Source organism: Nerophis lumbriciformis, linkage group LG13, assembly GCF_033978685.3.
Source record: "Nerophis lumbriciformis linkage group LG13, RoL_Nlum_v2.1, whole genome shotgun sequence".
Lineage (NCBI taxonomy): Eukaryota > Metazoa > Chordata > Actinopteri > Syngnathiformes > Syngnathidae > Nerophis > Nerophis lumbriciformis.
This window is the reverse complement of record NC_084560.2, coordinates 22,535,421-22,560,045: the sequence shown is the minus strand read 5'-3', so window position 1 is coordinate 22,560,045 and position 24,625 is coordinate 22,535,421. Positions and strand designations below refer to the sequence as shown.

Here is a 24,625-nt window from a genome sequence, read left to right as displayed (position 1 = left end):
GAAGAAACTATAATATAAAACATGTTTTCAGTTATTTCACCCTTTTTTGTTAAGTACATAACTCCGCATGTGTTCATTCATAGTTTTGATGTGACAATCTACAATGTAAATAGTCATGAAAATAAAGAAAAGGCATTGAATGAGGAGAAGGTGTGTCCAAACTTTTGGCCTGTACTGTCTGTCAGACTGTATTTTTGCAACCTTTCTTGTGTTCACCATACAGTTTATCCTCAAATAGTGGCCTCCAGTATAACGGTGTGTGCACAATGCATACCTGGCTTGCTTCCCACATTTTCCCGCAAGGTGCTACAGTTTCAGTACGCTGCACCCGGCTTTTAGTTGGCTCACACTAGTGTAGCTAATAGCACTAAATTGGCCCTAGTGTGAGAATGTTGACTATCTGCGATGAGGGGGCGACTTGTCCAGGGTGTACCCAACCTCCCACCCGAGTGCAGCTGGGATAGGCTCCAGTACACCTTGAGAGAGACAAGCGGTATAAAATGGATGTATGGCTGGATGGATAGATAATGTGACATCACAGCAGGACAGGACGCAACCCGAAAATGAACAAAGACAACACGCTGAAGTCTATAAATATATTTTTTATTTTTAACATAATGTTATACTCTCAGTAACACATCGGCATGGCCTTACAACCGTGCAGCAAGCGCAAACTAATCACACAAGCAGAAAAGGATACGTTCACCTCCAATAAAAACCGTTACACATTCCATTCCCACTGTAACACAAAGCGACAATTTTTGTGCATAAGCATACTTGCCAACCCTCCCGAATTTTCCGGGAGACTCCCGAAATCCAGCGCCTCTCCCGAAAACCTCCCGGGACAAATATTCTCCCAAAAATCTCCCGATTTTCAGCCGGAGCTGGAGGGGGCGTGGCCTCCATGCGGACCTGAGTGAGGACAGCCTTTTTTCACAACAGGGTGACAAGAAATAAATCATCCAGACTAGAGATAAATTGTATTATTATGTTTATCTTACCTAAAAATAAATATATTTATTAATTTAAAAAAAAAAAAAAAAAAAATCAATTTTTACTATTTTTTGCTAAAAACATCAAAATTAATTGCATTTTTATTTGTATTTTTTCTGACTCCTTATTACATCCAGCCATAGAATTATACATTAAAATAAACATATTTGAAATAATTAATTTAATTTTAAATTATCATAATAATTCATTTAAAATGACCATATTTAATTATTAAAATAAATGCTTGCTTATCAACAGCTTTAGCATTTTATTCATTACATTTTGAAGCTCTCAGAAGCCAAGTTATGTTATATTCCTTAATATTTATTTATGCAAGTTTGAAGTATCAATTATCTAAACACAGTTTTGTTTGCATATTTTCAGGATATATACATATGTATATATATATGTATATATATATATATATATATATATATATGTATATATATATATATATATATATATATATATATATAAAAATACTTGACTTGGTGAATTCTAGTTGTCAATATACTCCTCTCCTCTTAACCACGCCCCCAACCCCCACCTCCCGAAATCGGAGGTTGGCAAGTATGCTTAAGTATAGAACTTTTTTTTTTTTTTTTTTTTTAACAATTATTGAGGATATGTGATGAAGGCGATTGCAGATGTGATATCCTTCTTTATTTTATTTTTCGGTGCAGCGTCTCCCCATGTGACACTTTATGGCAGGGTGATTGTTTACTATAAAGGAACACATCATTTCCAACAAAAGCAATTGTACGCATAGTTTGCTGGCTCAGGATGGAGGTCTAGCTGGCTAGACACACAGTGACCGCTCGGCTAGTGGGAACTCTGCAAATTCTTTATATGTGCGTTTTTTTTTTTTTTTTTCTAAAAGTGAATGAATGCTCAGGCCTGATGTTGCTGGTTAAGAACAGGAGCAATATAACAACAGCCGCTAGATGGCGACAAATGCAACGAATTATGTAAATAGACCGCTCTCCTACTTTTTATGATAAAGTGCCGAATCCCATAATGACATAAGCTCAGCAATATTATATTTATTAGGTTTTGCTGTGTTTAAAAAGGGATACTGCATTTGTGTAGATTTTTTATTTTTTTTTTCCTGTTTTGAGCAATTTTGATGACTGGAAAACCCTTTTTCAGCCAGTTCAAGTGTGTGTATGAGGAATATAAGACGGATAAAAATAATATTTTTGATTTTTTCCCCCTGTAACCTTACAACAGTGTTAATTTCCTCCGTATGTAAAAGTTTGTTTCACCAATGACCAGCTTAAACCAACTGCAAAGAAGCATTTCTATGGTGTTTCGCATCAGTATTGAACACTTGTAGGTGTGCAGGCAGCAGAGATAAACCTAAGATTTTATTTTTTATTTTTTACTTAGTCTTTGTTTTTTTTTGCTTCAAAGCTTTGCAAAGGCTGCTGCCTCATCTTGAGCCTCCTCCATCCCTCTCCCGACATCGTGTTTATGTGAATTAACCTCGTGTATTGTAATCAAGCTGTCAATCCTGTGAAGTATCATGTTTACTTTCATCATTTTTCTTTGTAGCTGGCCTACACCATTATTGATTAATTTATTATGAATGACGGGCAAGTGCTCTTTTTTTTTTTCATTTCTGGCAGCTTCTTCTTGAAGTATTATTTAAAGAAAGCACAATGAACAGGTGTTAGGACAGTTTTAGTTTTATGTTCGGTGGATCAAATCATGATATCTTGAAGTATTGATGTACTCTGCACTTAGCAACATAAATTGTTCCCGAGGCTTACTACTCAACATATCTTATCAACAAAAGCCAATCGGAGGACACACACACACACACACACACACACACACACACACACACACACACACACACACACACACACACACACACACACACACACACACACACACACACACACACATTCTGGTTATCATTTGGAATGGGGACCAAGTTTTTGATCATCACTTATGGAGACCACCCTTTCTACAGGTTGTAGAGGCATAAAAAAAAAAAAAAAGAGGTAAAATAGCCACTGCCCAGTTAGCTCATACACGTCTTTAAATCTCTGGATTGATGAAGTAATGTGCTGATCATTCTTACTGGGGACCCTGGGGAAAAAGAGTTAATATAGTTCATGGGGACCAAATTTAAATAATTTTGCATAATTCACAAAAATTTGTACGTGACTGAGAAAAATTTAAAAAAAAGTTCAAATTAGATGTTAAACGTGTTTACTTTTCAGTAAACATGTTTTATGGGCCAAAAGCTTAAAAATCACTTTGGCATCTTCAGAATGGATCTGACTATCATTTAAAAAGGTTTCCCTTTAGGGGACCTGTTTTTTTGTCTCCATACCGTCAGAGGTCCCCTAAAGGTGACTGTGTAAACTGAGCGATGTCCCCATTAAGTAAGCATTGCCAGAACACACACACACACACACACACACACACACACACACACAGACACATACACAGGGTCAAAGAGATCACAAACCTGGAAGAATTCCGTTTTTTTTCCCTTCTTCTTTCCGCAATGTTCTTTTATGTGTCCGAACCTTGTGAAGGTATTTCTTACCGTGGACATCACATGGCCTCATATCATGTATCCGGTAACTGTTTCTTTATTACCGTACGCTCATTTCTAGCTCCTTTTCCTGTCGAATGGCATTATGATCAACCAATCTTCTCATGTCGGATTCCTGTATTTTCCAGACTACAGTACATGGTGGATAATCTGGGAGAATATAATCCAAGCAAGTAAATGCATGGAATAAATGCTGATGTACTGTACCCAACATCTTGTGGTGGTTTGTTGATTTTTTTGTTGTATGTATTTACGTGACTAATATACAGTCGTGGTCAAAAGTTTGCATGCACTTGTAAAGAACATAATGTCATGGCTGTCTTGAGTTTCCAATCATTTCTACAACTCTTATTTTTTTGTGATAGAGTGATTGGAGCACATACTTGTTGGTCACAAAAAACATTCATGAAGTTTGGTTCTTTTATGAATTTATTATGGGTCTACTGAAAATGTGACCAAATCTGCTGGGTCAAAAGTATACATACAGCAATGTTAATATTTGCTTACAAGTTTCACTGCAATAAGGCGCTTTTGGTAGCCATCCACAAGCTTCTGGTTGAATTTTTGACCACTCCTCTTGACAAAATTGGTGCAGTTCAGCTAAATTTGTTGGTTTTCTGACATGGACTTGTTTCTTCAGCATTGTCCACATGTTTAAGTCAGGACTTTGGGAAGGCCATTCTAAAACCTTAAAGGGGAACATTATCACCAGACCTATGTAAGCGTCAATATATACCTTGATGTTGCAGAAAAAAGACCTTTTTTTTTTTAACCGATTTCCGAACTCTAAATGGGTGAATTTTGGCGAATTAAACGCCTTTCTAATATTCGCTCTCGGAGCGATGACGTCACAACGTGGCGTCACATCGGGAAGCAATCCGCCATTTTCTCAAACACCGAGTCAAATCAGCTCTGTTATTTTCCGTTTTTTCGACTGTTTTCCGTACCTTGGAGACATCATGCCTCGTCGGTGTGTTGTCGGAGGGTGTAACAACACGAACAGGGACGGATTCAAGTTGCACCAGTGGCCCAAAGATGCGAAAGTGACAAGAAATCGGACGTTTGTTCCGCACACTTTACCGACGAAAGCTATGCTACGACAGAGATGGCAAGAATGTGTGGATATCCTGCGACACTCAAAGCAGATGCATTTCCAACGATAAAGTCAAAGAAATCTGCCGCCAGACCCCCATTGAATCTGCCGGAGTGTGTGAGCAATTCAGGGACAAAGGTCCTCGCTAGCACGGCAAGCAATGGCGGCAGTTTGTTCCCGCAGACGAGCGAGCTAAACCCCCTGGATGTCTTGGCTCACACCGTCCCTTATGCCACCGAAGATGATCAAGAGAAGAATATCGACCCTAGCTTCCCTGGCCTGCTGACATCAACTTCAAAACTGGACAGATCAGCTTTCAGGAAAAGAGCGCGTATGAGGGTATGTCTACAGAATATATTAATTGATGAAAATTGGGCTGTCTGCACTCTTAAAATGCATGTTGTTGCCAAATGTATTTCATATGCTGTAAACCTAGTTCATAGTTGTTAGTTTCCTTTAATGCCAAACAAACACATACCAATCGTTGGTTAGAAGGCGATCGCCGAATTCGTCCTCGCTTTCTCCCGTGTCGCTGGCTGTCGTGACGTTTTCGTCGGTTTCGCTTGCATACGGTTCAAACCGATATGGCTCAATAGCTTCAGTTTCTTCTTCAATTTCGTTTTCGCTACCTGCCTCCACACTACAACCATCTGTTTCAATACATGCGTAATCTGTTGAATCGCTTAAGCCGCTGAAATCCGAGTCTGAATCCGAGCTAATGTCGCTATAGCTTGCTGTTCTTTCCGCCATGTTTGTTTGTGTTGGCATCACAATGTGACGTCACAGGAAAATGGACGGGTGTATATAACGATGGTTAAAATCAGGCACTTTGAAGCTTTTTTTAGGGATATTGCGTGATGGGTAAAATTTTGAAAAAAACTTCGAAAAATATAATAAGCCACTGGGAACTGATTTTTAATGGTTTTAACCATTCTGAAATTGTGATAATGTTCCACTTTAATTCTAGCCTGATTTAGCCATTCCTTTACCACTTTTGATGTGTGTTTGGGGTCATTGTCCTGTTGGAACACCCAACTGCGCCCAAGACCCAACCTCCAGGCTGATGATTTTAGGTTGTCCTGAAGAATTTGGAGGTAATCCTCATTTTTCATTGTCCCATTTACTCTCCGTAAAGCACCAGTTCCATTGGCAGCAAAACAGGCCCAGAGCATAATACTACCACCACCATGCTTGACGGTAGGAATGGTGTTACTGGGTTTAAAGGCCTCGCCTTTTCTGCTCCGAACAAATAGCTGGGTATTGTGGTAAAACTGTTCCATTTTTGTTTCATCTGACATCACATGGACACAGATAAGACCTTCTAGGGGAAAGTTCTGTGGAGAGTAAATGGGACAATGAAAAAGGAGGATTACCATGAATTGATTAACGTGGACCCCGACTTAAACAAGTTGAAAAACTTATTTAGGGTGTTACCATTTAGTGGTCAATTGTACGGAATATGTACTGTACTGTGCAATCTACTAATAAAAGTTTCAATCAATCACCTCCAAATTCTTCAGGACAACCTAAAATCAGGGCACAGTTGGGTGTTCCAACAGGACAATGACCCCAAACACATGTCAAAAGTGGTAAAGGAATGGCTAAATCAGGCTAGAATTAAGGTTTTAGAATGGCCTTCCCAAAGTCCTGACTTAAACGTGTGGACAATGCTGAAGAAACAAGTCCTTGTCGGAAAACCAACACATTTAGCTGATCTGCACCAACTTTGTCAAGCGGAGTGGTCAAAAATTCAACCAGAAGCTTGTGGATGGCTACCAAAAGCGCCTTATTGCAGTGAAACTTGCCAAGGGACATGTAAGCAAATATTAACATTGCTGTATGTATACTTTTGACCCAGCACATTTGGTCACATTTTCAGTAGACCCATAATAAATTCATAAAATAACCAAACTTCATGAATGTTTTTTGTAAACCAACAAGTATGTGCTCCAATCACTCTATCACAAAAAAATAAGAGTTGTAGAAATGATTGGAAACTCAAGACAGCCATGACATTATGTTCTTTACAAGTGTATGTCAACTTTTGACCACGACTGTATTTACTCAAATGGTGTCCTCATAAATTGGATCGACTTGAAATTTCTCACACAGCTCACTTCCCTCTACAACAGTGGTTTTCAAACTTTTTTCACCAACACTTTGCTCTCCAAGTACCACCACAATGATCAACATTGAAATACAGTAGTGCTGTAGGCTTAAGTATTCATTAAAAACAAGGGTGATGTTTTATTTAACATGTATATTTAATATTTTTGGCCACTGTAACATTGCACATAATGCTCAAACACAATCAACCCCCTGGGTCGTTTCCAGCCGGCTTGCTGGGGATTGAACGCTAGGATGGTACTAGTGTGATGTTCCACGGGCAGGCGGGTGATGTTGCTGCGAGATGGGATGCTGGGAGCTGCTGGGTTTGGTCTCTTAAAGTCCGGTTTGTGATGTGCTGGCTCCATGTGATGCCTTCAATTCTCCTGAGGGCCCTGGTATCAAAACCAACAATCCGCCATTGGTGGTATTCAGCAGCCATGTTTCAGAACCATACAGGAGAACGGAGAAGACCGAGGCAAACAGGTGTCAAACTCAAGGCCCGGGGGGCCGGATCTGGCCCACCACATGATTTTGAATGGCCCGTGAAAGCCTGGAAATAATATGCATCAATAAAGTAATTTTATCTTTCTTCCTGTATTTTTGTCAGAAAAAAACATGTATTGCATGCAGTTATATATCTTTTAAATTGTATCTATGTCACGGCCCGGGGGCACTTTCAAGACTGGTGAGCAAATGAAACTACTGATGGTGGCTGAAACAATTAGCCTACTTGTTCATTCATTTATTATCTGTAACATTACCTTTGACAGGCTGGATTCTGGAGCCTACATTAGCTGTCATCAGTTTGCGCTACACTCTGGACAAGTCACCTGTTCATTAAAAAAAAGTTGGCAGTTCGTTGTAGAGCAGGGGTGTCAGACTTGTTTTCATTGAGGGCCACACCGCAGTCATGGCTGCCATTAGAGGGCCGCTAGTAACAGTAAATAATCAATTTGCCTATGAATTTAAATATTTTAATGTATTTTTACTTAAAGAGTAAAAAAAAAATCTGTGGATTTTACCAGTTTTTTACATTAAAAAAACTGGCGGCTTAGTTGCCAGACTTTTACTGTAAAATATATGGTGTTTTTTGTATTATTTTTACAACATATATAAATAGAAAAATATTTGTTTAATTTTATTTTGGCAACTCATCTGCCAGTTTTTTTTACCCTAATAAAATATGGTACCATAAAATCATCAACCGTGGATTTTACAGTAAAAAAAAATACAAAAAACTGACCGCTCAGTCGACAAAATTTGACTGTAAAAAAACAAACATTGGTCTTTTTTTTTTTTCAACTTACAGTATTATGCTGTAAAAAAAAAAGAAGAAGAAAAATCCCTAGATTTTACAGTAAAATCCATTGGTCATTTTTATAGCGTACAATTTGATGGATATTTAAGTATTTATTTGAATTTTGACCAAAAAAGTTAAATAATACAATGATAATTTGCAATATCGGACACCGTTACCATGAATTGATTAACGTGGACCCTGACTTAAACAAGTTGAAAAACTTATTCGGGTGTTACCATTTAGTGGTCAATTGTACGGAATATGTACTGTACTGTGCAATCTACTAATACAAGTTTCAATAAAAAACAAAACTATTTTTTTCACACATGCATGTTCGAATTACAGTAAACTTAACAACAGTTATTATATGGACAAAACTAGAGATGTCCGATAATATCGGCCTGCCGATATTATCGGCCGATAAATGCTTTAAAATGTAATATCGGAAATTATCGGTATCGATTTTTTTCTTATCGGTATCGTTTTTGTTTTTTTTGTGTTTTTTTTATTAAATCAACATAAAAAACACAAGATGCACTTAGAATTAGTGCACCGACCCAAAAAACCTTCCTCCCCCATTTACACTCATTCACACAAAAGGGTTGTTTCTTTCTGTTATTAATATTCTGGTTCCTACATTATATATCAATATATATCAATACAGTCTGCAAGGGATACAGTCCGTAAGCACACATGATTGTGCGTGCTGCTGGTCCACTAATAGTACTAACGACTATATCTATCGGTATCGGTAGTTAAGAGTTGGACAATATCAGATATCGGCAAAAAGTCATTATCGGACATCCAGGGATGTCCGATAATGACTTTTTCCCTAGACAAAACCCATCAAATCCTGTATAAAAAGTAACACTAGAATCACAGCAGTAGAAAAAGTATGCGGCGAGTTGTCTTCAAAATGTGACGTCATATGTAGGCTGGTAAAAGTGTGTGTAAGCCACGCCCACTAGACATGAGTCCGTGTTGTACGTGCTGCAGAAACATGTTTCGTTTTCTTCTACTCACCAGCGTCTCCCGGGCGGGCGGGACTTTATGTTATGTTATGTTTGAAAGACCAATAGCAGGAAAGTACTTCCGGGCGGCACGGGTTACCTAAACCATTCGCCTTTGGGGTGGGGGGGCAGAGTCAATTTCTGGAGCGATTACACACTGAGGAAGTGACCCCCTTTGGACCAGTGGGTACACTTTTATCACAGTTTTTACTAACTAATTCCTTGTCGAGACGCCAAATATCAAAATGTCGATGGACCTGGAGAAGTTGAAGATGACGGGAGCAGGCCGAGCTATAGCGGTGCTCACTAGCGGCGGCGATGCACAAGGTGACAAACACAACATGTTTTTACTCAGGAAAAAACAAACACTCTGTTAGTCAATGCTAGCATTTATTGCTAACCGTTTTGTCGTTAAAACTTGACCCGATCGAATTATGTTGGTGACTTTTAACATAACGTGGCCGACAGTAGGCTACTGTGAATTGCAACACAGAAGAATGTCCAAACTTGATTAACTAAACCACTACAGAGCTGGTCAGTATAGTACAGTACGGATGGTGCGTTCAATGACGTCAGTAACAAATGGAACCTTGAGGTGTAAAAGTCATTTCTAAACACGTCAGAAAGTTTTTAAGTTAAATAAGTCGTATGCTCATGATACCTTGAACCCACATAAAATAATGGATCATCCATTTCCTCATGTTCGCTGATGAAGCAACACCGAAAAAGTAGCAAGCATTTCTTCACTGACATAGTTTTTAATGGAACCAGTATTGTGATTAAATGCTACAAAAATAAATACATGATACATTTGGGCCTGTTGTGTTATTTAGTTTGGCTCGCCAAAGGGTGGCTATCAAGATTAACACATACCGTATTCTCCGGACCATAGGACGCACCGAATTATAAGGCGCACTGCCGATAAATGGTCTATTTTTCATATATAAGGCGCATTAAAGTTTTATTATTATTATTTTACTAAATTGAAAACTCTTCCTTGTGGTCTACATAACATGCAATGGTGGTTATTTTGTCAAAATGTTGCATAGATTATGTTTTACAGATCATCTTCAAGTCGCTTCCAGATGCGCCTTTTTGTGGGCGGTCTTATTTACGTGGCTCACCTTTGGCAGCGTCTTCTCCCCGTCATCTTTGTTGTAGCGGTGTAGCGTGCAAGGACGGGTGTCGAAGAAGTGTCAAAAGATGGAGCTAACAGTTTTAAAGACATTCAGACTTTACTTCAATCAATAACGGGGCAGCATCTCCTCATCCGGAAACAATTGTGTCCTGTGAAAAATCGTCATGTTTATTTTTGTAAGCACTGCAGTGCGTGCGACGTCATGCCGTCAGGTCCGCATACAGGTCAGGTTGCATTCATATTAGAAATCTTTTTTTTTTTGTAATGTGAATGGCCACATGAAAAGATTGGATTTGGCAAAAAACAACTGACCCTGCAGTTTAAACATAGCCTCAGTCGCCAAAATGTTACTATAAAAAATAACAATGATACTATTTTTCGATTTACAGGAACGCTCTATAAAAAAATGGCAGCTCAGTCACCAGAATTTTTATGTAAAAACTACAGTGGTACGGTATTACAATTTATAGTAATTTGGTGTAAAAACCACTGTAAATTTTATGGTAAAGTTTTAGTGACTGAGCTGCCAGTTTTGTACCGTAAAATCCATACATTTTTTTACAGGCTAAACAGTTGCCATCTATTGAACTTGACAATTTCTACTACCTTATATTTATATACGGTGGTATTAGGCTTAATTCCTTACTTGTGATGCTGTTGCATGGTAAAAACTTGCAGAAATATGTACTTTGGCCTTGAAGGCACCCCTGGTTTAGAGTCTCCCAATTAACCGAGCATGCATATTTTCGCACTGTGGGAGGAAACCTGGAGAAAACCCACTCAAGCAGAGGGAGAACATGCAAACTCCAAACATAGGACCTACTGGATGTGAGGCAAGCCTACTAACCGCACTCATGGCTTGCTATTTTATATGGTGAGACTTTCTCTGTGGAATTTGAATGTTATCTCTGTGCTTGTGTGAGTTCCCTCTCAACTTCCTCACATAGTGCCAAACACATGCATGTCCCCAAACCACGGCCCACGGGCCAGATACGGCCCGCCAGCGTCCAAAATCCGGCCCGCGGGTAGTCCCGAGTAAAAAAATAAAATACAATATTTTTTTTATATTTTTTAATTTACATTTTTTTAATCTGTCCTTTCTAGCCTATCCATCAATCCATTATCTACTGCGTGTTACTCTCTGGGTCTCCTAGCCACTCAGGCAAGTCATATTGTCTAAAAATGCATTTTCCCATCGATAACGTGACGTCGTCACGCTCTCGCCGCAGTGAATTAGTGCACGAGGAAAATAATGGCGAAATCGTTGGGGAAACGTAAAATAGACTCATAGAGTGTAGAGTTTTTAAACATCAGTGGACATACTACTTTTTTTTGTTCAGTGTAAGGAAAAGACAGGTTATCTGATCTGCAATGAGACAGACAGCTCATGTGTGTGTATATATATATATGTATGTGTGTGTATGTATATATATGTATGTATGTGTATATATATATATGTATGTATGTGTATATATATATATATATATATATATATATATATATATATTTATACGTTAGGTCAGAAAAAAACACAGAGGCTATTTCATCCCTACAAGCCTGTTTCGCAGGTTTCCCTGCTCTTATAATAAAATAAAATAAAAAAATTAAATAAAATCCCCTGAAGAACAAGAAACCTGCGAAACAGGCTTGTAGGGATTATTATTAGCCTTTATTTAACCAGGTAAAATCCCATTGAGATCAAAGATCTCTGTTCCAAGGGAGACCTGGCCAAGAGGGCAGCAGCAATGTTACATTAAAAACAGTAAACAAATACATAAAACATGACATTTACAACATTAAAACTTGCTCACATGACACATGTGCATGCAGACAAGGTAGACTGCAGTCCTTTCACAGAAGCTTTAAACTCATTCAACGTAACTAGGGTTTGAAGTTGAATATTCGATTGTAGGTTATTCCAAGCCTTCGGTGCTGAAAACCTAAATGCTTTCTTGCCCAGTTCAGTTCTTACTTTGGGGACGACAAATTGGAGAACATTCATTGAACGAAGATTGTGACTTCCTTGTTTCTTTGTTAAAAGACAAGACAGATAAGATGGAGTAATACCCAGAATGGTTTTGTAGATGAAAACATACCAATGATTGAGGCGTCGAGCACATAAAGATGTCCAGTTAACCATTGAGTATAACACACAATGGTGAGTAAGGGGAGCACAGTTGGTAAAGAATCTCAGTGCACCGTGGTACACACTATCCAGCTTGTAGAGACAACCAGCAGTAGCATTCATGTACAACACATCTCCATAGTCAATAACAGGTAAAAAGGTTGTTTCCACCAATTTCTGTTTCACAGTAAAAGAAAAGCAAGACTTGTTTCTATAATAAAATCCCAGTAAAAGTTTCTGTTTTTTTTACAACATACTGAATGTGCTCCTTAAAACTCAAGTGGTCATCAATTAAAAATCATAAATATTTAAAAAGCAGATACTAACATAATTTGTTGCCCATTTCTTGTTAAAATGGATGAAATAGCCTCTGTGTTTTTTCCTGACCTAATGTATATTCCGCTCTACCCCGGTACTGAGCATTGTACAACGGATAAACCACAGTAACCTCGACTATATAAAATTATATAGTGTGTATACTGTATATATATATATATATATATATATATATATATATATATATATATACACACACATATACACCAAAACATTTTAACCCAAAGCCGCCCCCGTGTCAAAACGTTTGGGGACCTGGTGCACCCTGAAAATGATATGTAGTGTAATTTAGATAAATGGATTAATGAACCCATTGGCAACATGTCACCCAATATTTTAGAGTCACAAGACTCACAACTATGGCCAGCTAGAGTCTCCAATGAACCTAACATGCATGTTTTGTGGATCTGCATCTGAGAAAAATTACATTAAAAAAACATTTGTAAATTCAGTCATTTTAGATGCAGCACTTGTTGCAATGATCATATTTAAATGTTGTTGTGTTCTTGGTGCAGGGATGAATGCTGCTGTGCGGGCTGTGACCAGAATGGGAATCTATGTTGGAGCCAATGTCTACCTTATCTATGAGGTAATACACAAATCCCCTTTTGTAGTATGCAGTAGGCTAATGTTGTATATGTTTTACTTTTAACAAAAATCTGCATGGTTTTAATTCAGTGTATTACAGTATAACACAAAATGTATTTTGTTACCTTGCAGGGTTATCAGGGCCTGGTAGATGGTGGCGATAACATCAAACTAGCACACTGGCAAAGTGTGACCAACATCATCCAGCTGGTAGGTTGAAATAACTTTAGTAACAAGAATCATTTGAATATGTCATTAGGCACATCTTCCTCTATTAAAATGTAGCAATAACTATGTTTTGAAGATGTTCTCCTTTTTTGTATGACACTAATATTATTTCAACCATCTCTCTTTGCCTGTCTAATACACAGGTTATAAACTGGTAAGGGGCCTTGCTGCATGTGTCCTAGCTGTTTACTTGCTAAAGAAGAAGTAAAAAGCTGCACTCATCTGTTTAAAAGAAATAAAACAGCTGTCCACTAAGAACCTTCAGTAAACGCATGTCTAGAAAGGCATGCGTTTGTCATGGGAAGCAACAATCTTGTAGTGTTTTTGTCATTTTTACTCTTGTTGTAGTGTCTTCAGTTGCTGCAGTTTAATGACTTATCTGACACTGGTATAGTGGAACCGTTACAACTTAGAAAGTTATTTGTCCATAAGAAATTATGACAATCTTAAAATGAATGTATAAAAAAATAATTTCTGTATGATATCGGCAAAAAAACAGGCATCAGATTATGTCGATTTGCACGTATAACCTCCAATACATGCAGTCCTGCAGCGTGTTTACTTGTGCAAACCGAAATCCAAATGTCCTCTCATAAACACACAAGTTGGATCTTTTCTTGTATTTTAGTCAAGTAATTTACAAAAGGTAAACATGGTAGACTATAGGCTACTAGGAGCTAGCAGCTACACAACAACTAAGCACACATACATGTTCTTAATTGAACAAAAACACCTAAAACACCCCATTTGTCAATATAAACAAGTATCAAATAATTATAGTTGTATATTACTTACAGACACAAAGTATCCATCATCAGTCTACATCATTCAACTTATTGCATCATAAATGTATCATGATAAATTATTGTGGCCACTAGTTGTCTCCAAAAACAATTATCACTCCACTTCAACTTAAAAACAGCATTAGTCCATTCCAAAGAGTTAATGATAAACAGGTTTTTCATTCCTACCATTGTTCTCTGGTTGACTTTTAAATACATACCACATTACAAAAAAAGTAAATATGTATGATTCGCGCTGATATCATATAGGATCAATATTGGTGTTGGCCAATACTCAAGGTTTCAATTTGGTTATCGTATCGGACGTGAAAATGTTGTATCGGGACCCTAGTAACATTATAACATTCTTAACTTTGCACAACTATAAAAATAAATGAATCGCAATATAGTCGAATTTCAAAAGAATGACCGTAGTGTACTTAGCAGCGGTGTGTAAACTGCTTTCGAACCTCACAATAAATCCCAATTCCAGTTTTGTGGTTATTTTCTCATCCTTCCTCTAACTGGTGTGTACCCCTCTGTGATAGATAGCATCATCAAAATAGCACTCCAAAAAGCAAACCACTTTTAAAGTTCATCCCGACTGTGCTGAATACTCATGAAAAAGCCGAATTCAGGGGCAAAAACACATCTAAGAGCGTCCACACTCTGCCCTCTTTATTTGGCTGAATATTGTGTCTTCATGAACTTATTTGTGTGTGAATGCTGAGACAAGCATGCTATTGCATTGCGTCTTGATAAAAATATTCTTCCTTATTTTAACAGCACTTCCCAGTAACAATATCGCTAACGTTTGCTACGACTTAAGACTAATGGGATCACCTCCAAGCACTTCCTATATAGTGTCATGCCGATCACAGCCACAGAAGGGCATATTTGCATGATATCTTGGGACTGCTATGATATGTTGGCATGTATAACCACTATTATTGTCCATTTGGTGTATTTGCTCGACAACAGCATTTCTCAGCATTTCAAAACACAAACTGTATTCAAGTAGGGAGAAAATAGAATAGTTGCCCCGCATCATGAGAGTATCCATCATCCCAGTAGTGTTTCAATTGTAGTATTAGTAGTAGTGATAGTCTGTAATCCTCATGTTGTGTTATGACGTCGCTGGCGCAGGGCGGGACGGTGATTGGCAGCGCGCGATGCAAGGCCTTCATGTGCCGAGAAGGGAGGCTGGGTGCCGCATTTAACCTGGTGAAAAGAGGCATCACCAACCTGTGCGTGTGCGGCGGCGACGGCAGCCTCACCGGAGCCAACATCTTTCGCAGCGAATGGAGCAGCTTGCTGGAAGAACTCGTGCAGAAGGGTAAGCCTACGCAAGACAACAACGTCATTTGTGGTGGGGAGACAAAGGGAACATGTCCCCTGCAATTTTTAATGTCCAAAAATATTGTAACTCTATTGAATGTAGACTAGTCAAACACTTGTGCCAGGTGGAAAACCTCGGCTCAGACTAAAAACATACCTGTCCCTTTAACCTGCCCACCAGCTCGTTGATTGACTTTCTGGCGCTGCCTTCTTGCCAACGTGACACTGATTGACAGCATGCGGCGGCTGGCCAATCAGTGGTCAGATGCGAGATGTGTGTAAGAACGAGTCGGAATCATTCACGGGAGAGAGACATTTTTTATATACATTTTTTAAATCCAATCCAATCCACTTTATTTGTATAGCACATTTAAACAACAAAAATGTTTCCAAAGTGCTGCACAACAATATTAAAAACAATATTCAAATATTATCCTTAGCTCCACCAATGACTGAATAAAAACCAAAAAATAAATAAATATAAAACCAATATAAAAATAAATATGATTAAAAATTATTTTAAAGGGTAAAACCTTAAAGCTAGTGTTTATTTTAGCGTGTGTATAGTTACGCTTTGAGCAAGTTCCTGGGGGTGCAGATAACTGACAATATAACCTGGTCCCTACACACCGGAGCTCTTGTAAAAAGAGCTCAGCAGCGCATGCACTTTTTGAGTCAGATGAAAAGAGCACAGCTCCCTCCCCCCATTCTCACCACATTCTACAGAGGCACTATAGAGAGCCTGCTGACCAACCGCATCTCTGTCTGGACTGGAGCCTGCAATGCCTCAGACTGGAAGTCTCTCCAGAGAGTGGTGAGGACGGCAGGAAAAGATCATCAGGACTCCTCTTCCTCCTATCCAGGAGATCGCAAAAAGCCGCTGCCTGACCAGGGCTCAGAAAATCTGCAAAGACTCCGGAGTCCCACCCCCACCAAGGACTGTTTTCACTGCTGGACTCTAGAAAGAGGTTCCGCAGCCTCCGAAGCAGAACCTCCAGGTTCTGTAACAGCTTCTTCCCCCAAGCCGTAAGACTCTTGAACGCATCATAATTAAATTATCCCCTCAACTCCCCCCAAAATGGATTCACTCGCTGGAATAAAAAAGACAATATAACATACATCCATAAACGTGGACGCATGTGAAAAAGTGCAATATATTTATCTGTACAGTAATTTATTTATTTATTTATATATATTTATATATATTTATTTATTTTATATATATATATATTATTTATATATATTTATTTATTTATATATGCACCTTATTGCTTTTTTATCCTGCATTACCATGAGCTTATGTAACGAAATTTCGTTCTTATCTGTGCTGTAAAGTTCAAATTTGAATGACAGTAAAAAGGAAGTCTAAGTCTCAGCACTTTAAACAATACCACAATAATAATGATAATCGTGATAATTTCGGTCACAATAACATTTATTTTATTTTTTTATTCGAGTGTAAAATTTTGCTTTCATGCAAAGTATATTTTATTTGTATTATTTGTTGGTTTTATTTAACTTGATATTAAAAGTTTACATTTAAAGTAGATGATGCGTTTCCTGAAAATATAGTGAGTGAATGCTCCAATGCTGAAGTTGAAGTGAAATTCTGATGGAATGTAGAATAAATGTAAGAATAGTTAGATTTGTAACCTCCTCCAACCTCCGAGGACAAAGCCCTGAACTATGGGCTATCTGCTCCGCCGCTCCCAGTCTGTGGAACGCTCTCCCTGACCACCTGAGGGCACCACAGACTGTGGATGCTTTTAAAAAAAGGCTTAAAAACCCTTATTTTAAAAAAAGCCTTTTTTAGATATATGTGTGCTAGTTCTAGCTATTATTTACTATTTATTTTACTTGTTGGGGGCAGCTATTTGTGGCTCTAGCGTTGTTGTTGTTGTTGTTTTTTTTAAATGCACTGTAGCACTTTGAGGTTGTTTGTTCAATGTAAAGTGGTTTTACAAATAAAATCTATTATTATTATTATCATTTTTGAAACACTTTGAATATTGAAGAGCTGACACTGATCTGAAATGCTAATTGAATGTACGATAAATGTAGAAATGGTTTGAATGTTGAAGAGTTGATGCCTAAGTTAGACTGAACATTTTGAAATTGGAACGGTTTGAATGGGATGACAAATGTGGAAGGAGGAGGGCGTCAAATATGGAGAGAAAGATCAGGAATAGTAATAAATAAATGCATTTTGGTGTAAAATTGCATAAGTGTGAATGCAACATTACAATGTTAAATTTGACGAGAAATACAATTTTGTTTCATTTGAAAGGGTATACTTGCATTACTATTATGTATTGTCATTACATCAGCGATTAAGTTGGTCTCAAAAAAATAATGGCAATAATATCGTTTATCGGCAATAATTTGTTGATCAATATATCATCAAGCAAAATTTGTTATCAGCCTAGGCCTACATTGCGCTTCATATGAAATGTAATAACCCACCAAACCCTATCACGGATGTATTTTTGATGGCAATGTGAATCATGTAAAACTCAGTTTTTTTTAGTGGCTTGAAAAGTTTGGGTTTGACCCTTATCAACGACAGAAAGCTCATGGTTGTTTCCTTTATTGTTAATTTTGTCATTTTGCACAAAAAAAAAATGTTCATCATGTATTCTTAATAATCCATAACATGCATCTAAATAAATGTATGTTGGAATCAAACAGTATTAAAATTGTTTAACACAAATAAGAAAAACTAAAAAAAGCATGCAAAGTTTTTTACGACCACGCCCTTTCAAGCCACGCTCCCTGTACTCAAGCCAACTGAGTCCCACTCTTCCGAAACCCAGATTTTATCATTGCACCAACACCAAACCATCCTTGATCAACATAATTCCCACCACACTATGCTCCTTTTAGGGAGGATAACGAACGAGCTGGCAAAGCAGCATGGCTACCTCAACATAGTCGGGCTGGTGGGCTCCATAGACAACGACTTCTGTGGCACTGACATGACCATCGGAGCAGACTCTGCACTGCATCGCATCATGGAGATCATTGACGCCATCATGACCACTGCACAAAGGTGGGACACGGTACATTTACATCTTTGAACTGTACTGTCACATTTTACCATGGTAAAATATTGAGTAAAATAAGAACGCTTCCATTCACAGGAAAGCTTTTTTTTTTTTTTTTTTAAATGTGTTTATTGATATATACAGTCCAGAAATACAACTAAACACATCTCAAATGTTCTTTGTTCTAACCCCCCAAGCATGTAACCCACACAAATTATACAGTACAGGCCAAAAGTTTGGACACACCTTCTCCTCATTCAATGCCTTTTCTTTATTTTCATGACTATTTACATTGTAGATTGTCACTGAAGGCATCAGAACTATGAATGAACACATGTGGAGTTATGTACTTAACAAAAAAAGGTGAAATACCTGAAAACATGTTTTATATTCTAGTTGCTCTGATTGCTGCTTTGCACACTCTTGGCATGCTCTCGATGAGCTTCAAGAGGTAGTCACCTGAAATGGTTTTCACTTCACAGGTGTCATAGTTTTGACGCCTTCAGTGACAATCTACAATGTAAATAGTCATGAAAATAAACAAAATGGATTGAAATGAGAAGGTGTGTCCAAACGTTTGGCCTGTATTGTATATAAAATAAAAATATTAAACTAGGAAAAAACAAAAAAACATGCATTGGGCAAATTGACATGAAGACACAGACAACTGCACTCCTGAATGTCACCAACACAGTGCAGAAATACACAAAAGCAGACAAAAGGCTCATCGGTTATCTACTTTTCAATTACTTTTCAGTCTGGGTTACATTTGAAATCAGTCTCTTTTACATATTTTAGCAAACCCTCCCATACTTCCTGAAACTTGTTCAATGTCAGCTTAATTTTCTCCAGTTTGAGAAAATACAGAAGATCTTTAATCCTGTGGTTTTGGCAAGGAGGCACTGCTGCTTTTCAATTGAACACAAAGAGTTTTCTAGCCAACAAAGTAGTGAATGCTATAAGATTCCTTTTTGTATTTGTTAAGGGTAGATGACTGATATGTCACCCCAGGGAAAGCTTGTTCAATCGAGTTGGTTCTTGCCCAGACTTGAGCCTTTACAAACTCACTCGCCATGTATTTCCACACTGTACAATCTGTCATGGTTTTGCCATGATGCAAAACATCTTCCAAAAAAAAAAAGAATGCACTTTTTCTTTTTGTTCTCCCAACAGCCATCAGCGCACGTTTGTCCTGGAAGTCATGGGGCGTCACTGCGGGTAAGTTTAAACACAATCTTTTTGTAAAACATCTCTGAACTAATCTAAACATGGCTAAATTTGGACTTTTTTCCCCCAAGTTATCTGGCTTTGGTGTCCGCACTGGCATCCGGTGCCGATTGGCTCTTCATCCCAGAAGCCCCACCTAAGGATGGTTGGGAGGATCGCATGTGTGACCGTCTAGAGGCGGTGAGTGGTCACTTCAGGGATGGGCATAATACTCCGTTGATTTGAAACTTAATTTGTAAGAAAATCTCTGTATGTGTGTACTTCCAGAGTCGTATTAAAGGATCCAGACTCAACATTATAATTGTTGCAGAAGGAGCTGTTGACATCCACGGCAAGCCGATCTCTTCCACTTTTCTCAAAGATGTAAGTTGAAGGGTTCGATTGTGGCTAATTGATATATAAAACCCAAAACCAGTGAAGTTGTGTAAATCATTAATAAAAACAGAATACAATGATTTGCAAATCATTTTCAATCTATATTCAATTGAATAGACTGCAAAGACAAGATACTTAACAGTTGAACTGGAAAACTTTTATTTTTTGCAAATATTGAATTTGATGCCTGCAACATGTTTCTAAAAAGCTGGCACAAGTGGCAAAACAGACTGAGAAAGTTGAGGAATGCTCATCAAACACTTATTTGGAACATCCCACAGGTGAACAGGCTAATTGGGAACAGGTGGGTGCCATGATTAGGTATAAAAGCAGCTTCCATGAAATGCTCAGTCATTCACAAACAAGGATGGGGCGAGGGTCACCACTTTGTGAACAAACGCGTGAGCAAATTGTCAAACAGTTTAGGAACAACATTTCTCAGTGAGCTATTGCAAGGAATTTAGGGATTTCACCATCTCCGGTCCGTAATATCATCAAAAGGTTCAGACAATCTGGAGAAATCACTGCACGTAAGCGATGATATTATGGACCATGGATCCCTCAAGCGGTACTACATCAAAAACCGACATCAGTGTGTAAAGGATATCACCACATGGGCTCAGGAACACTTCAGAAAACCACTGTCAGTAACTACAGTTTGTCGCTACATCTGTAAGTGCAAGTTAAAACTCTACTATGCAAAGCAAAAGCCATTTATCAACAACACCCAGAAACGCCGCCGGCTTTGCTGGGCCCGAACTCATCTTAGATGGACTAATGAAAAATTTAAAAGTGTGCTGTGGTCTGACGAGTCCACATTTTAAATTGTTTTTAGAAACTTTGGACGTCGTGTCCTCCAGAACAAAGAGGAAAAGAACCATCCGGATTGTTATAGATGGGTAATTTACACATCTGTGAAGGCGCCATTAATGCTGAAAGGTACATACAGGTTTTGGAGCAACATGTGTTGCCATCCAAGCAACGTTAACATGGACGCCCCTGCTTATTTCAGCAAAACGATGCTAAGCCACGTGTTACAACAGCGTGGCTTCATAGTAAAAGAGTGCGGGTACTAGACTGGCCTACCTGTAGACCAGACCTGTCTCCCATTGAAAATGTGTGGCGCATTATGAAGCCTAACATAGACCCCGGACTGTTGAACAACTTAAGCTGTACATCAAGCAAGAATGGGAAAGAATTCCACCTTAAAAGCTTCCAAAATTGGTCTCCTCAGTTCCCAAACGTTTACTGAGTGTTGTTAAAAGGAAAGGCCATGTAACACAGTGGTAAAAATAGCCCTGTGCCAACTTTTTTGCAATGTTTCGCTGCCATTAAATTCTAAGTTAAAGATTATTTGCGAAAAAAAATTAGGTTTTCCAGTTCAAACATGAAATATCTTGTCTTTGCAGTCTATTCAGTGAATATAGGTTGAAAATGATTTGTAAATCATTGTATTCTGTTTTTATTTACCATTTACACAACGTGCCAACTTCACTGGTTTTGGGTTTTGTAAAAATAAACACACCCATTTCCTCTTCGTCGCATCCTATAATATGCTGAAGGTGCATTTACATGTCTTTGAAGCTGGTGGTAAAGCGGCTGAATTATGACACCCGAGTCACCGTACTTGGACACGTTCAGCGGGGAGGAACGCCCTCTGCGTTTGACAGGATACTGGTGAGTAAATGCATGTGCTACTCACGTTCGTTAATTCACAGCAATTAGGAATGGGTACCATTCACATTTGGACCGACCACGGTACAAAATCAATACCGGTACAAATTTCCAGTATGGTTTTTTTGTGTGTTTATGTGGTGGTAAATGTTAATTGTTGAATAATAAATTCACACAAAAGCATTCAACATTTAACATTTCTGAGTATCATTTGCAAGTATTATATAGTAGACTTTGCATTTAGTGGCAATTAGGCCCGGGCCGACATTCGATATATCAATTAACCGACGATAAAACAACGATAAAAAATTAAAGATCAGCACGATGGACCAGGGGTTAGTGCGTGTGCGTCACAATAAGAAGGTCCTGATTTCGAATCCCCGGGCTCTGGGTCTTTCTGTGTGGAGTTTGCATGTTCTCCCCGTGACTGTGTGGATTCCCACCAGGTACTCCGGCTACCTCCCACCTCCAAAGACAGGGATATGTTGATTGGCAACACTAAATTGGCCCTAGTGTGTGAATGTTGTCTATCTGTGTTGGCCCTGCGATGAGATGGCGACTTGTCCTACCGCCTGAATGCAGCTGAGGCAGTTTCCACTGGTATACAGCCTGTGTTACATTGTACATTAACAATTATAAAGATAGCGCAAAATGATTTTAGAAAAAAATATGTTAATAGTCATTACTAATAACACAAATTTGTTTTTTAAATGTATGCACATTTTTTTAGCCTATTTCAAAGCAAATATATGCATCATCGACTGTTAAGCAAATTATATGAAAATTTCATATTGGCCACACCCATAGCCACACCCAATGTTCCCTCTAATTTTTAATGTTTGTGAGCAAACACACAAACCTCCTGAGCATTCAGTGGAGCACATGTGAGCAACATCAGACGTGCACACTGTGGCTACACCAGCGTCACACCTGTCCCAAACCTGATATCATAACAATTTAAATGTTTTATTAAAATAATTTTCTGATATAAGTGATTTTGCCCTCTTACAATGACAATAACAAAAAAACATGTTTTCCATGACCTATGTGCTAGTATTGTATGTCTGGCTGCGGGTCCTGCCTTTAAAAGAAATGTTACCCCTTTCAGAGATTACATTTAGTTCCTGTAACTTTCTGTCTGTAAAATACATCTTTTTATTAACATTTATGAAATCTAGTGACAATATTTCATGAATAATATCCTTAGATTAACATTGTTAATAAATGGCAGTTAAATAAGCACACATCTGATTGTGGAGTCAGAGTGTTACAACCTGGTATTTACACATTGTGTGGCGTTGGGGTTGTCCGACTTTTTGTGTGGCCAAAAACGCAACACTGGCTAAGTGCCATGAGTGCGTGTGTTGGTGCAGGTGAGAGAGCGAGCGGCTTCTGTTGAAACGACGGATGATGACGTTGGTTTAAGCCTGGTTTGTATGGCAGAAAATTACCAGTTTTTATAGATAAAAGTTTTTGGTGTGGTTACAAACAGTTTTGCTCAATAAAGTGATTGATGGAATTCCTGTCCGTAAAGTGTCTCGACAGACGATAATTGAACTGTGTTGACAAAGATTGTTTTATTCATTGGGGCCACGCTTGTTGTCACTTGTCACTCATAGAGTTGCATTGCAAAATCATACAGAATAAATTGTAATGTGTTTATTTTGTTTAAAGTTCAGATGGGATTTTTGATTTTCTGCGCGGCATTCATTTGCTGTGCGCAGAGGACGCGTGAGCAGTGCGCAATTGCGCAGGTGCGCACCTTAGAGGGAACGTTGGCCACACCCCCACCGCCGAAATGATATTGGAAAGCTGGGGCAAACTCTGAGCAATACATAATAAAATAGAAAAAGTCACTAGATGGGTGTCAGGTAACTGAAGTCTGGGTCTCTGTCCTTTGTGTAATGTGTTTTATATGTGGATGGACCCAATGCTGCAAGATGTGACAAAATGTGTTTCAGTCTGTATTGAAACTGGCCGCTTGGGTTAGTCTCCAAATATTTATTTTGTTTTTAATGTGTAAACTGTATCTTTGAACAGAATATGTATATTTTAACAAGTGTTGCAAGAAAGGAGTATAAACATGGTGCATTCTGAACTAAATCATTTTGTTTGGATCTATCATGTAATCTTATCTTTAATTTCCCACATTCAAACAGTTTGCTTTTGCTTTCATTTCAAAGTACGATAATAATACTCTCAGAAATGAAGGCCATCTCTTTCAAGTCTCACACTGCAGAAGTCATTTTGGGTACAATCGGATTTATGGTCTATTCATAGACGGTAAAATTGAATCAGGTTCTCCCATCTTGTGGCTGTGCTTCTTCAGAGCAGTAAATTAGGCGTGGAGGCAGTCATCGCGCTAATGGAGGCGTCTTCCGACACGCCAGCCTGCGTCATCGGCCTCTCGGGGAACCAGGCGGTGCGTCTTCCTCTTATGGAGTGTGTGGAGATGGTGAGTCTCCCGTCTGTCTTTTGACCTTATATGTTTCAGGGGCACACCTGCAGATAATTTACTACACCCTCTTTTGCAGACAAAGTTGGTGCAGAAGGCCATGAATGAGAGGAGGTTTGATGAGGCTGTTAAACTGCGTGGGGGGTGAGCACTAAGATGCTTGAGTATTGTTCATTGTGTCCTTAAATTTTGCATGCAGTGAAATGTATTGTATCATAAGGCCTGGGCATTAAAATGC

General features: G+C 38.5%; 1 protein-coding gene across 1 annotated transcript in view; it reads left to right on the top strand.

Annotated features, from left to right (window-relative positions):
* The first annotated feature begins 9,146 nt into the window (after positions 1-9,146).
* The window catches only part of pfkla (phosphofructokinase, liver a), a 26,361-nt gene continuing 10,882 nt past the window's right edge, over positions 9,147-24,625 (top strand). The window contains exons 1-11 of the mRNA XM_061971495.2: positions 9,147-9,404; positions 13,192-13,265; positions 13,397-13,474; positions 15,421-15,610; positions 18,496-18,661; positions 19,830-19,874; positions 19,955-20,063; positions 20,151-20,246; positions 21,843-21,935; positions 24,262-24,387; positions 24,467-24,531. Coding sequence (XP_061827479.1) covers positions 9,323-9,404; positions 13,192-13,265; positions 13,397-13,474; positions 15,421-15,610; positions 18,496-18,661; positions 19,830-19,874; positions 19,955-20,063; positions 20,151-20,246; positions 21,843-21,935; positions 24,262-24,387; positions 24,467-24,531 — 1,124 coding nt within the window. The 5' untranslated portion in view covers positions 9,147-9,322. The remainder of the gene's footprint in view (positions 9,405-13,191; positions 13,266-13,396; positions 13,475-15,420; positions 15,611-18,495; positions 18,662-19,829; positions 19,875-19,954; positions 20,064-20,150; positions 20,247-21,842; positions 21,936-24,261; positions 24,388-24,466; positions 24,532-24,625) is intronic.